The sequence below is a fragment of the Gambusia affinis genome, linkage group LG09 (assembly GCF_019740435.1).
Source record: "Gambusia affinis linkage group LG09, SWU_Gaff_1.0, whole genome shotgun sequence".
Classification (NCBI taxonomy): Eukaryota; Metazoa; Chordata; class Actinopteri; order Cyprinodontiformes; family Poeciliidae; genus Gambusia; species Gambusia affinis.
Genome location: NC_057876.1, coordinates 5,014,671 through 5,029,213, shown reverse-complemented (window position 1 = coordinate 5,029,213; position 14,543 = coordinate 5,014,671). Strand labels below are relative to the sequence as shown.

At 40.3% G+C, this 14,543-nt stretch overlaps 1 protein-coding gene across 2 annotated transcripts in view; it reads right to left on the bottom strand.

Annotated features, from left to right (window-relative positions):
* The window catches only part of aff2 (AF4/FMR2 family, member 2), a 197,982-nt gene that overhangs the window by 61,748 nt on the left and 121,691 nt on the right, over window positions 1-14,543 (bottom strand). For both annotated transcript variants that reach the window (XM_044127371.1, XM_044127373.1), the window contains exons 6-9: window positions 11,284-11,370; window positions 10,005-10,041; window positions 8,201-8,261; window positions 2,084-2,138 (exon numbers count right to left, since the gene is read on the bottom strand). In XM_044127371.1, coding sequence (XP_043983306.1) covers window positions 2,084-2,138; window positions 8,201-8,261; window positions 10,005-10,041; window positions 11,284-11,370 — 240 coding nt within the window. The remainder of the gene's footprint in view (window positions 1-2,083; window positions 2,139-8,200; window positions 8,262-10,004; window positions 10,042-11,283; window positions 11,371-14,543) is intronic.

Genomic DNA, 14,543 nt, shown 5'->3' with positions numbered 1-14,543 from the left:
CTTTTAGCTACTTCCGTTCACTGCTGCTATGTTTTACCCAAGAACAAGCTGCTGGACATCTGTGTGCCGCTCAGAAGTGGAGCAGAAATGATGCCTGCCTCAGTAGTAGCTTTAGTCACAATCAGGCCTGTCGCCATCAGCAATGAATCAATCAATCACAAAATGAATTAAAATGACAGCAATAATTTTCATTTGCATGATTTGAAATGTACAGTTAATCACCTGATCAAAAGTATGGAAGATGGCGACTCAGTTATTGTCAAATGACTTTCTGCATGTTGGACAATAACGAGCGCTTTCTATGTTTCCTTACTGGAGCTGGTGTATAACAGACTTGCATTCTCATGGTCCTGTTGCTAAACAACCACAAAAAGGAGCAAAAAAGAAAAGAAAAACAAATCTCCTCAGAGAGTTTGTGCCTGCCACCATGACAGCCGTCCTCCATACTTCACATTCATTTAGGAATCCAGGCTTTTCTGTGACACTCCTAATTAGTCTTCTGTTAGTCGCACTTTTATCGATGATCCTTGAAATGCTTCTATAATTCGATTTGGAGAGCACAGACGCAATAAACAAACATGACATTTGAAGATTGCCGTGTTCGGAGATCTCAGCAGCAGCAGCAGCAGCAGCTAGCTTGATCTCATTAAAAACAAGAAAAGGTCTAAGACGGATTCCTGGCTTCACTGGGAGCTGAGTAAAGGATCTGAGTGTCTCCCCGGCCCGGCTGCCCAGCCGACCTCGTAGCGCTGCAGTGATGTGTCCGACTCCGGATCAGAGAGGTTACGTGTTCAGATGGCATCAGCGCCGCTTCCCCCAGCTCTATATGCTGACTTTAGTTAGCAGCAGAGCAGCTGTTTGACCCCGTACCCAGTATCAGTATCTTCAAGCTGTGAACGGGGCTGATTTTGAAAAATTCAAATTCCGATTCATCATTAAAAAATAAGCAAATAATTATGAAAGTGTATTTACTGCCATCTTTAAAAGATATTTACCTGACGTTTTGTTGAATACGGTGTTAGTACCTCTTGAACGTGTACACACACAACGGCTTCAGTGGGTCTTGTTGGGGTTTTAAAGGTGTTTTAACACCTGGCATTCTGCTAGATTCAGTTCAGTTAGGAACAAAAGTTGCAATTTTTGTTCCACTTTCAGCTGCTGTGATTGTCTTTCACACTGATCTGTGTCAAACCGACCAGACCCTTCTAAAAACCAGTTCCCCTCCTCGCCTGTGGTGGCGCTGCATCAAGAACCATTGAAGGAAACAGCATGAAAACATGCGAAGACGCCGCTGAGCGCAATGTCCTCCTTCACGAAATGAAAACAAAGATGGAGCAGCGTCAGATTTTAGTGGTTGTAGGATTTCTCTTTTGTCTTTGGAAAAACATCATGATCCATTGTGCTAGATACACACTTTTGTATTGGTTGTAGTTACCCAGAATGCCCTGCGCTATAGTCCGCTTCCTTGTGTTCACATATGCATTTGAACTGCACCAGAGTTCACTTTGTCCGAACAGAGATTTAGGTTTTTAGGCGGACCAGAGTTCAGTTTCTTTGGTCACACTTCCTCACACAAACGGAAACTTTCTAGGCAGATGAATTACAGATCGACTAAAGCGAACTAATGACAAATGTTTCCTGTAATGCAGAATTCTAAAGCAGAAGGAAAGTGGCAAGTAGTTTTTAATATGTATTATTTTAAAAGCATATGCGGTGTTGTTCAGCATGGACTGATTTGTCACTTTGCAGAAGGAAACCGCGAGCCTCCAAAACTGTCTGTATTGTTATTTTTAAGGTTTTCTCCACAGTTTGTGCGATGAAAGAATCAATAAACATCAATACATTTGAAAATGGGAATAAGTACAGCTAATATGTGTAGTGATACAAATCACTGCCGTCCTATAGAAGATTATTACAAATGGGAATGATTTTCAAAAGCAGCATTTGCGTTGGTGGGGTTGTTGTCGCTGTGACACACAGTCACAGTCATATTATTATTATATTATATTACTGTAATTGTTATCACAATAGTAACACAAATAATAGCGACAAAACTTGAAGATAAATTGCAGAGCGACCTCACCTGTTGTTCAGCTTCTTCTTCATCACTGCTGATCTTCAGGTCATCCTCCAGCATCCTGCGCGCACGCACACACACACACACACACACACACACACACACACAGGGGCAGATGGGTGACTGTAGCCAGGACCGTCTGTCTCACCTCAGACGTGGCAACTTGTTGCCTGTTGTTCCCTTTGAAGACTCTTTCCAGTTAACGGATGGATTACGCCGCTGAAACGCTGCTGGTGACTCATGTTGGGGAAGAAGGAAAATCAAACCAGATGTTAAGGTTTTAGTGAACAGAGAGACAAAGAGGATTGGTTTTATCCTGGATGCCCCATTTACTTCTGTTTAGGGCTGAGACTTCAATGCGTTCATTTCAACTAAGTACATAGGATTTTACATGTCGAACATTTTAACGCAATTAATCTGATTATCTTTTATTTTACCTAAAAATCCAGAGCCAGAATCTTTGTATTTGCGTGTTTCTGAAATGCCCATATCAGACGGCGTCCGCAGGCAGAAGTGATGGAAGACAAAGCCGCTTTTCTTAGCCCACAGGGAGCTCATTTTGACTTCAAAAACATTATCTGAACATTATTTGTTGGAAAAGGCTCCTGTTATGTTCAAGTTGTGCTAAAAGGAGTTAGCTTATACCTGAAGCTATTCAGCTCTAAAACAGCATCCAAATGCTAACCATGGTAGCACTAAGATGTCCCCAACGCTAACCTGGCACACATAGCTAATGTTGCTAACGTCACTAAGTAACTAACGCTTTGAAGAAACACGGTCACTGTTGACAAGGTTTCTGAAACACTATGAACTAAAAGAGCGGTGCAGATGGCTAAGTCTTCCTTCTTTTAGTTTTTATTATGTTTTTGTTGTTCCTTTATTATTCATATTCGTTTACCTTGTGGATTAAGTCGTTTAATGTAAATCTGACATCAAATGTATCACTTGTTTTGGGTTAGAAAAATTCAATAAATATGTTTACTAAAAAAAAAAGAAGAAACTATGGTTGCTGACAGTCCATATTTCTAAAGTAGTTTTTGAATTACTCAAACAGATGTAAAGCCATATAAACATGTCTATTCATTCAATAATTTAGCAGCAAAAAAGGCTTTTAAAATTGAAAACATTGGTCAAGGTTTTTGAATAAATGCGTTTAGTTAGCAATGCTACAATTAGCTCGAATAAAAATTTGAATGGAGTCCCAACACTGCTTCTGTTTTTATTTCTGTGTGTGTTTTAATTTCTCAGGACGAAAAAAAACACAACACAACCTCACTATTAGCATCATTTGCTCGTTAGCTCACAGGTTCAGGTATGTATGTGGACCAGTGAGTCGCTGCAGTGTTTCAAACACACACAACACACACACACACTCAAAACCCACACACGGGTTCCTTTTATTTTGAGCTGGCGCTGCTATTGTTATGACAGGAGAATCCCCTGCAGGGATTCGTACTGCCTGACGAACCGCTCTTCGTCAGTACCTGAAACTCTAAAAAAAAAACAAAAAAAAACAAACTGAAACACATTGAGGAGGAGGGGAAGAAAATCTGCGCTGTGTCAATGGGCAATGATAGATATGTTTGAATGGATGAATAATGGATTCATATTTCATTTCGTAAAAAGAGGGACAGATGGAGAGAGGGCGACAGCGAGCGCGATGGAGACGATAATGGCCGGGAAGAGACGGGGAAGAGAGAGGCAAGTGGGCCGGTGGTGAAGACACGAATACAACCAGGAAGAGGGAATCAGCGCTGGTGGGGACAGACACAGTCAGATTTAAAACTGTTAAGGACCGAAGAGCTAAAACGTGGTGTGAAGGCTCTCGCTACTGCAAGGTGAGCAACGAAGGGGGAAAAAATAATAATAAGAAAAAACATTCTGCCTCACAGAAAGCATCATAAAAGACGGTTAGGAATTAAATTATTCCCGAGCAGGAACTTTCAGACGCAGATTTGGCCGAGTACAGAACGAATCGACCGGCTTCAAGGACGGACCGCGAAGCCGAACACGCGGCTCGCAGCTCTAATGTGGCCGCTTCAAACACGGACGCCTCTGGTCGCTTTCCAGCTGCCAATTTAAATGGTTGCTGCCCGAGGTTTTCAAAGCAAAAGCTAATTTAAAAAACAAAAAAAAGTATTTAAAAGACGTCTGAGGATTTACTGGCTAACATTGGCTTTACAGGTGAAAGAAAAGTCCAAATATTAAAGCACTTTTTCAAAAATATGCAAAGACTGAGTAATATCTAGTCAGTATTTAATTCATGGAGATTGACAACTTTTTTAAAAATTTCCCTCCAATGTTTGAGCATTTTATCAGGTTATAAGCACAAAAAGGATTTTTATTCAGAGTTCATGAATAATAATAAAAAAATCTCTTTATTTTATTCATTTAAAAAAATGCTCTTGGCATTTTCACTTTGCACGGAAAATGATGCAAAGTTGTGAAGCAAAATACAAACGATCATCCTTTTCCAATAAAAGTCTGAAAAGTGCATTTGTGTTCAGAATTTTTCATTCCTGAAACTAAAATCCAGTGCGAACATTTACCAAAACTGCACTGCAAAAACTACAAAAACCTACAAAGGGTTTCCGTCGAGTTCCTAGTGCAAATATATTAATATTACAAGTAACTTTTCAGCATAATACAAGAGCTTGTTTTTGGTAAATAATTCCTTAATATTGATGAAAAAGCACTAGTTGCACTGGCAGATTGTTTCACCTGTAACATGGGAAAAAATGTAAAACAATCTGCCAGTAGAACTGATACTTTTTCATCAATATGAAGGGATTAATTACAGCTGAAATTATTTGCTGAAAAGTTACTTTTTTATTATTATTATTTCGGATGTACTAAAATATTTACACTATAAAGACAAACTTTCGGGATTGAGTCCAATATGCTGTTTGTGGAGGAAAACCGGCACGGCACATCACCCACGACACTAAAACACGGTGATGGAAGCATCATGCTGTGAAAATGTTCGTCTCCAGACCTGAAAAGCTGCTGGAGTCAGAAACCGGAGAGACGCGCAGCTGCTTTCGGCTCACAATTCCGCTCCAGTTTGGGTTTTAATGCCGACCCGCCACATAAAAACCCAGCAGAAAACACTGAGGTCTGTGGCTGAATCAGGGCTCACATCGACTGTTTGGAGGGGAACCGCTTCCGCTCTTTGAGAATAACGTTTTTAACCAGCTTTCTCTGTAAAAAGATCCTTTATTTCAGCAAAGTGTTGCTGCATGTTATTACAACAGGGGATTCATCGATAAACTCGTCTAGCGAACAGTTCGTACACTGTTGCACTACACCAGTGGTTCTCAAGTCCAGTCCTCATGCCCCGCTGCCCTGCATGTTTTAGGCGTTTCCCTTCTGCTACACACCTGGGTTGAATCTGTGGGTGATTAACAGGCTTCTGCAGCACTTGATGCAATCATTTGAATCTGGAATAGAGGCGCATCTAAAACATGCAGCAGGGGGGGCCTGAGGACTGGAGAAACACTGCACTACACTGAGGAAATAAAAATAAAATAAAACTACCACAGTACAACACCACCTAAAGGAAGAATAAAGACTTCAGAACAAAGTCATAATAGTAAGAGAATAAAGTTAAAATGTTACAATAATTCAGTCATCACTATATTCTCCTAATATATAACCATTTTCAAATTATTGTGTCTTTATTGCATTATTTTGACTTTATGCTCATAATACTATAGACTTATTCTTGCAATATTTGGACTTTATTCTCGTAACATTACGATTTTATTATAATAATATGACTTGACTCTCATGCTATTTCGACTTTATCTTCTCAATTTTACGTTTAGATTTTTTCTTACTATAACCCTGGTACTTTGTCGTAGACATAGAAAGTTTTAAGCGCGAGTTTCTATTTAAAGCACTCGACTGGCTCAGATCTTCCCCGACCTGAACCAGCCGTTAGCAGCCGACATCTTGTCTTCTCCTCATCGGCCGCCCGAATGCTGCAGGTAAATACCAAAAGCGTCGATCCTTCCACCTGAAACAGCGACAGGAAGTGAACCTGTAAACCCTGGCATGCGTTAGTGTCTTGCTCTGCAAACGCGGGGTGAACTCTCCCAACAGGAGGGAAGTTGTTGTTGTTTTTTTAAAACGAGGCGTTTCTGATGCCGCCCAGCCGGACTCACTCGTACGCAGCGGCCTGAACGTCCTGCGATCGGATCTCAGCGAAACCGAAGCAGAGCTCTTCACCTGTCGTCAGCTTTCAGGTTTGTCTGTGTTTCCTCCAGTGGAGTAAAAGATTCAGGAAAAAGAACATTTACATCTGATTAACATGAGGCAAACCCTTTCATCACTGTGAGCACTTTATGCTTATGAGCATAAACAATAAGCAGCCTAACGCCTGCAGGAAGTGAAGCATCGTGTTTTCTACTGGCAAATATTACAAACAAATTAAACAAGCAGCTTTTTTCCCCCCTTTTTTTCAAAGCAGAAATTTACCCGTTTGTTTTTTTGTGGTGAGCAGAGCAAGAACCATTAAATAGAATCCCATCCATCCATCCATCCATTTTCTTACACCCTTCTTCCCTAATGGGGTCGGGAGGGTTGCTGGTTCCTCTCCAGCTGCGTTCCGGGCGAGAGGCGGGTTCACCCTGGACAGATCGCCAGTCTGTCGCAGGGCAACACAAAGACAAACAAGACAAACAACCATTCACACACACACTCACACCTAGGGAGAATTTAGAGAGACCAATTAACCTGACAGTCATGTTTTTGGACTGTGGGAGGAAGCCGGAGAACCCTGAGAGAACCCACGCATGCACAGGGAGAACACGCAAACTCCATGCAGAAAGACCCCGGGCCGGGAATCGAACCCAGGACCTTCTTGCTGCAAGGCAACAGCTCTATCAACTGTGCCACTGTGCAGCCCTAAATAGAATCCTATTTAACTATTATATTTTCATAAGCTTCTGTTGTGCAACCAGCAAAACTTTTGCCTTGTTGCCTCAATTAATTTGCAATTACATCAGAAAACGACATTAACGGCGTTGTTCACATTACACAAAATCCAAATTAATTAGCGACTGTTTTGTTGGTTTAAAACAAAACAGTTTTACATCAACAAAACATGTTAGCCACATGTGGCTAGCATTAGCCACAATTTGGCAGAATCAAAACTTTCTTTTTAACTTTTCCAGTGCATCAGATTGACTTTTTGCCGTTTATTTTTTTTTACTTTCAGACTGTTTCATCGCCGCTTGACTCTTTTGATTCAACTCTTAAAATGATATCTGCGCCCCACAACCACTAAATCTTACCAGGTATTTTTTTGGTCCAGTTTCTAGTGTAAATACTTTAGTTCGCTTGGAAAAAGACCAAACTATCTTAGAAGTAGCTTTTTAGGAGCGTGTTGTAAGTCATTATTAATTCCCTAAATATTGTTGGGAAAGTTCCATATCCACAAGCAGATTTTTTTTCACTTATAACAATATTTTTCCCACGTTATAAATAAAATAATCTGCCATATTTAGACGTTATCAACTTGAAACAAGCCATATATGTTGCCAAAAAGTTACCTGTAAGTCCGTTTTGTCTTTTTTTGAGCGTTCTAAGATATCTGCACCAGGAACTGGACCAAATGTTCTTGGCAGGACTTTGTGTTTTTGCAGTCAACGCAATGCGTTCAAAGGCAACTTTTTCGTGACTCATCTAGAGTCGCGTTCCACAGGACAAAAAAAACAAAAAAATCCACAAAAACTGAACCGCGGAATCCGTCGGAAATCTGGAAATGTTGGCGCTCGTGTGACCGAATAATTAACTCGACTGGTTAAACGCAGGGTCAGTAAGGCTCACAGGGTCTCTGTCTTCTCGGCCTCTTCCCGCTCTGTGAGTGATGTGGAGCGAAGGGAGGTGTTGCAATACGCTGCTGGCTGGGGTTAAATTAACGTAGCTGCACTTTCCCGCTCTGATCCACACAATCCTTTTTTTTTTTTCTTCCTTTCTTCCCCTCCCTCCATCTTCCTACCATGAGTGAATTCCATCCAAGAGTCAGGTTTAATTTTACCTTGAGGCTCAAGAAACAGCAGCAGGTTTAGAAATTCTCCATTTCTGTGTGTGAGTGTGTGTTTGAGGAGAGATACTCACGACTTCTGCGGTGCGGTGGACGGTTTAGCAGCGGGTTTGTTAGCCGACACCGTACATCTCTCTGCAACACAGCGGGAGGAAGAGGAGGAGGAGGAGGGGAGACAACCGAGGACGTTCAATCATTCTTGACATCATTTTGCATAAGTCAAGGTTTGTCTGTGTGTTTGACCAGAAGCCAAACTAACATAACCGGAGTCTTGTAGCATTGTTACCCCGGGACACTGGCTCTGCCACAGTCTGTTTGCGTTGCGGGGTTTTGAAGAGCACAGCGCTCATTTTATTTATTTTTGCAATAAAACCTGGCTAGATTATGCATTTCTCCTAGTAGCTGTTCAGACCGTTTCTTTTTTTTTTTTTTTTCTTGGTACCAAGTCCTTTGAATTCCTGTTTTGCTCAGCAGTTTCACTTCCTGACAGAAAAGGCGAGGCGGGAACTGTTCGGCTTCACTGACGCCCAGCAAACATCTCAAAGCGTTCAAGTCGGGCTTTAATGTAAAATTTTTTTTTGCTAAAAATCAGCAGCCTCTGAAAAGCACTTGAGTTTTATCAGAATTGCTGCACATATGCAGCTGTGGGCCTGCGGCATCTGAAAGAAGTGAATAGTCAAAGTTTTCGGATGTTGCACACCTCTCTGTGTCGATGTTTCACTGCAGCACAAAAAGTTTTCACACCGTCCGCTGGTCACCAGCAGCACTGGACTTTGAATAGGTCGATTGCCTGACAGAAATCAGATCCCTCCCACCTCCTTCAATTGAAGCGAATTTGGTTGTCAAACGTTTGTGCTGCAAAATTTTTGGTTTGTGCCGCTATCCTTTTAAAGGTATTAATAAATGTTTCTGGAAGTCATGAGAGGTCAACCAGCCAGTCCATGTTTACAAACAATCTAAGATAATATGGTGTCGATACGGTTTTGTTTGTGGCGCTAAGATAAAAAACACCCCACAACAAATCTAGAGGTCACCAGAGGTCAACCTGTCCTATCTGCTCATGTCAACAAAAGGCAAAACTGATACGAACTAAATTTGCTGTGTTTGTGCAGCTAAATGTTCTTGCGTCACAGTTGACTGACATTGGCAATTTGTTTGGTTTTATCAATGTGAACTGGCTGGCTGACCTTTGGTGACCTCTGGAAACATTTATCAATATCTTTCAAATGTCAGCGGCACAAAAAAAAAGATTTTTGCTGCGCAAACGTTTGACACTAATTTTGCTCAATATGAAGGAGGATGGGGGAGGTGGGGCGCAACTTCACTCAGGTGGCGCAATTGACATAAACAGACATAAAAAGACATAAACACGGTGGAGTTTCTCTTAAATGAAGGCATAAACGCCACAGTTGAAGCCCTGATGTTGGGCGAGAAGGCCTGGTTCTCTGTTTCAAGCCCCTCAAGTTGCTTCGCATCAAACTCGCTCCTCCATTTTGTTTAATTTTTCTTTATGAATCTGTATTTATTACATAACAATCTCAGCTGATCCCACTGTGCAGTTAAATATTCACATATTTAGAAACAGCTAGGCAACAAACGCAGAATCACGAGACTCTTTGTCAGATTTTACAAAAATATTGTTTCTGTTTTGCATAATATGTAGAAAAACCTAAAGAAAAAAACATCGCACTTTATGATGTAAGTTCACACACATGTAACTTTCACATCAATTGCATGGACGCGCTATCAAACTTTTAGTGATTATCAGTCCAAACCGCTTCCTTATGTAGGTGCAGTATGTCGTTATCGTCATAGAAACCACAGCGTCAGTCGTAACTTCAGCTGTTGTGTGAGTGTTTACGGTCTGATTAGGCTTACTCTGGATGCTGTAGGCTGAGGTCACATGCTGGGTCTCCTGGCCAAACGGGAGAGAAAGGAGAGAAAAAAAAAAAAACAGAAAGAAATGAGTTTAATGCATGAGTTTTTTTATGTTTATGTTCATTTTTTTATGGAATTTGCCAAACGGGTGCCTTACTGTTCAATCAGGCAAACGTACAAAACGTTTTTTCAGTTTCGGATTTAAGGCTGACATCGTTTTCTAACAACAACAATGAAAAAAAAAAAGACTACTGTATTTGTTTATTGTTGAGCTAGTTGAAAATAGAAGAAAATAAGACACCATGTTAGCCTCTTTTTTCTTTCTTATAATTTCATTGTTTGTTTTTGCTGCCGTCTCCTCTAACAGGGTTAGCGTTATCAGCTAGCTGTTTCTGTTCACATTTTCCTTCTTTACCCTTGACCACGGCCTGCATCTCGACGAAATCAATCTTCCACCGCCGGGTCTTGGGGCTCTTTGTGCTTGAAAGCACAAGTAAGTTGAAGCTAAATCAGAATAAAAAGGGACAATAAACTGCTGCTTTGCAACCGAGCTTAAAGTAGGAAACTTAATCCTGGTGTTGACTCTTTTTTTAAATTTATTTTTTATTTTTTTACAACTAGCATTTGTAAATGACTTAGAGTCCACCTATGGCCACACACCGCAAAAACACAACATCTCACCAAGTATTTTTGGTCGGGTTTCTAGTACAAATATCTTGAAATAAGAAAATAAAGTAACTTTTTAAGTGTCAAGTCAATAATTCCTTAGTACTGATGAAAATATTCCATAATCTGTACCAATGACAGATTATTTCACTTGTAACAAGACATTTTTCCGTTTTTATAGACTTAGACCTATTTTTACTGTCATTGAATAAAGACACATAAGTGAAACTGGCAATGAAATGTCATCGCTTGGCCACCGGAGCACACAAAAACACAACTTTACCTATAGCTACATAACATACACATAATAATGCATTGTTAAATATATGTTATTTGGCAATCTCAGACAGTCTTGGTGGTGGGATTGATGAGCATTCAGATGACCAGTGGCTGCTCTAATAATCTGCCACTTTTCATCAAAACTGAGAAATTATTTACTTGAAACAAGCTCCTATATCTTGCTGAAAAGTTATTTGTACGTTAGTTTGGTCTTATTTCAAGTGTGCTAAGATGTTTGCACTAAAAAAAGTACTTTTGTTGGGTTTTTGTTCTTAGACCCAAAGAAGAAGAAAGAGAATTTTTTTTTTTTTTTACATTTGGTGTGTGTACTCACCTTGTTTGGGATGGGGAACTTGGTCTGGTCGGCTTTCCCGGGCGTGTGTATGGCTGTGAGCGGAGGAGGCCATGAATGGGTCATTTCCTGAGCACACACACACACACACACACACACACACACACACACACACCTTTTATTACGTCACCATTAACGATTACTGAGAAGCGGCAGAACGTAGGTGTTTACTTTTTTTTTTGGTTCTTATGTTCAGACAAATGAAGGAAATAACTCTGGTCCTGCGTCTGAAGGGCAGTGATCCTGGCTAAAGTTTAGCAAAAACATCACCAGGAGGATTGCTTGAGCAGCCTCTTTGGAGCAGAGGAGTGGAGTCAGCATTCAATCAAGGTTGCACGCTGCCCCGTTTCTGCCCCCCCTTCAGAGCGGACCCTCATTACTGCTTATAGAATAAGTGCTGGGCTGCAGAGGGAGGGTTGTGGTGCACACGGGGATCGGTGTGCAGAGAGTCGGTTAACTGCAGAGCTGTTAAATTACAAAAAATTACAAGGCCGACTCCGTCAACAACGCAGCTCAGAAGCCGCAGCTTCGTAAAAGAATTTGCACCTTGGTCAGATTTTGACAAAGCCAAAGCCCAGACTTTAATGTCTTTCATAAAGACAAACAGCGAGTAGTGGCATGATTACGTGGTAGAGAGAGAGAGAGAGAGAGCATTCTTTTGTTCCAAGTTTGAAAAAACAAACATTTTTAAAGATTTTTTATGACTTACTGCATTATCAGGCTTATTCACGAGTAATTTTAATTCCATTTCCTGCTTAACAGAAACACTGAAATTGCAAAGTTGTGTTTCTTTTTGACATTAGCAGTAGGGCCAAACAATAAATCAACATCAGTACATGTTTCGATGGACAGGTGATCCATATCAATAGATAATACATTTGATAGAATATTGAACATACAGACTATTTACTAAAATCCGATCCAGAACAGCGCAGCATTCTGGGAGGTATGGGCGGACGAAAGGCTTTAGTCGCTCAACCTCTCATGGCTAGCTAAGAAAGGAGGGTGGCATCAACTAACTCACTCACTCCGGTAACCTAGCAACAACCTGTTGCGTAAACTTGCACAGCAGCAGTTTCAGCTTTCGCCATTGTGCTTCATAACTGCTTAAAAATAAAAACAATGGAGCGAGAACTGCGGATAAAACAACCATCAGTTTGACAATGTTTCAGATATTTAAAACAAAAATCAAATCAATGATTACTGATATGAAACATGTATTGTGATACATTATACCGTCCAGACCTAATTAAGCAGAATGTTGCCAACATTTTGGCAATATTCCATATTTGTAGTGGAAAGGCATATATTAATGTTTGTAGTCAAAAAATAAAAAAATCAAGGAGTAAAATTAAATTGGTAAAGAACGTCAAAATGTTCATTTAAATAAACACACACAGTGTGTTGCTATGTGATAATTAAGGACAATCTGACCATGAGTTTACAGCATCCTCTTATGTAAACCTGCTTTAGATTACTGGTTGCCAGTCTATCATAAGGCTAATATAGAAATAGTCACTAATATTCACTGTCACAGTTAAAAATCTCATATTATCTAACCTAAGATGCATGATTTTGTTGTGGAGGAATTCAGAGTACCCAGTGAAAACCCACAGATGCACCGGGAGAACATAAAGCTCTACAGAAAAAGGTTCTGTCTGGGATCTGGACCTGGAACCGTCTTCCTATTGGACGGCAGTCAGAGCCACTCCCACAAAACAAGGGTTGTTTTTTTTTCTTTTCTCTCTGACAGTCAATCAGTTCATACTCATCTTCCTTACAGCAGGTCACTGGGCCACAAAGACTGATCTTCCATCATACATTTATTCTCCCCTCTGGAGGAGATGAGTCATATTCATCCGATGACGGGTGTGTTCATATGTGTGAGGAAGATGTGTGTGTGTGTGTGTGCTGCGTGTGTGGGTGTGTGTGTGTGTGTAGCTCAGGGCACAAAACAGTTCAACATTTCTGAAGGTCCTCCATAATGCATCTGCAGATGCGTTGGGTGTGTTTTCCCCTCTTTACAGTATTGTTGCGCAACCTTGACGAAATACGCTGGGTTGCTAAGCAACAGCCCCACTTTCTGACATCATTTTGTCCTTCCTTGAAGACTTCCTGTGCTTTGACAGACAGCACCCCTGATTTTGCCTGAATATATTTGCATGTGTGCGTGTGTGTGTGTGTGTGTGTGTGTGTTTTAAATGGTGGATTCCAGGAAGCATAGCTGAGTGGAAGGCATAAACAATAAACACTTATACACAATAGAGACAAAAGTTGCACACACACACTGACTGCTACTAATCTGACACCGGCTGAACAAGTTGCCTTAATGTCTGAAGATTCACTGTGATTACTGTTCGGCAAAAGTCAACTAAAAACTCACAAGGACTCAACAAACGGTCATTAAAAATCACTTTCCGAAGGACTCAGACAGGCTGGCTTATTGAGGTTTATGAGGTTTAATACTGATCTAATTTATCATATTCATAACACTTCCATCCTAAGTGTGTGACTACAGTGTCAAAGTATTAATGGAGGCAACACTTTGGCACTTCTTTGAGATCCACAGCGCCTGTCTCTGGGAACGCACAGAAAGAATGTTACACTTTAATTATGGAATAAAGAAGCTTTTCAGCTGCTTTCATTCAACACTATTGTATATGGAAAACTGATGATAAGAAGAAAAGGAAATCACTGATTTTCTATGTGGAACAGAAATGTTCACAGCCAAACACGCTGTGAAATATCAACTATTAATCGATTATTTTAAGCAACAAGCACGTCTGCATTAGCAGTAGAACTCAAGTTAACTCTGCTTAACGCCATGCACCATGTGTTTAAAGATAAATCACAATTATTTTTATTATTTTTTATTTTTTTCTCCACCAGGGGGTCTTTTGTGGGCTCTAGTGTCCCTTATTTGAAAGTAGGCTGACAGGAAAGGGGGGAAGGAGAGGAGGGAAGACGTGCGGCAAACATCGGCTGGGTCCGGGAATCGAACCCACGACCGCCGCATCGAGGACTGAAGGCCTCCAAATGTAGGTCGCGCTATCCCCCACAGCCCGCCCACAATTATTATTATTATTATTATTTATTATTATTATTATTATTATTATTATTATTATTATTATTATTATTATTATTATTATTATTATTATTATTATTATTATTATTATTATTATTATTATTATTATTATTATTATTATTATTATTATTATTATTATTATTATCATCACTAAGCC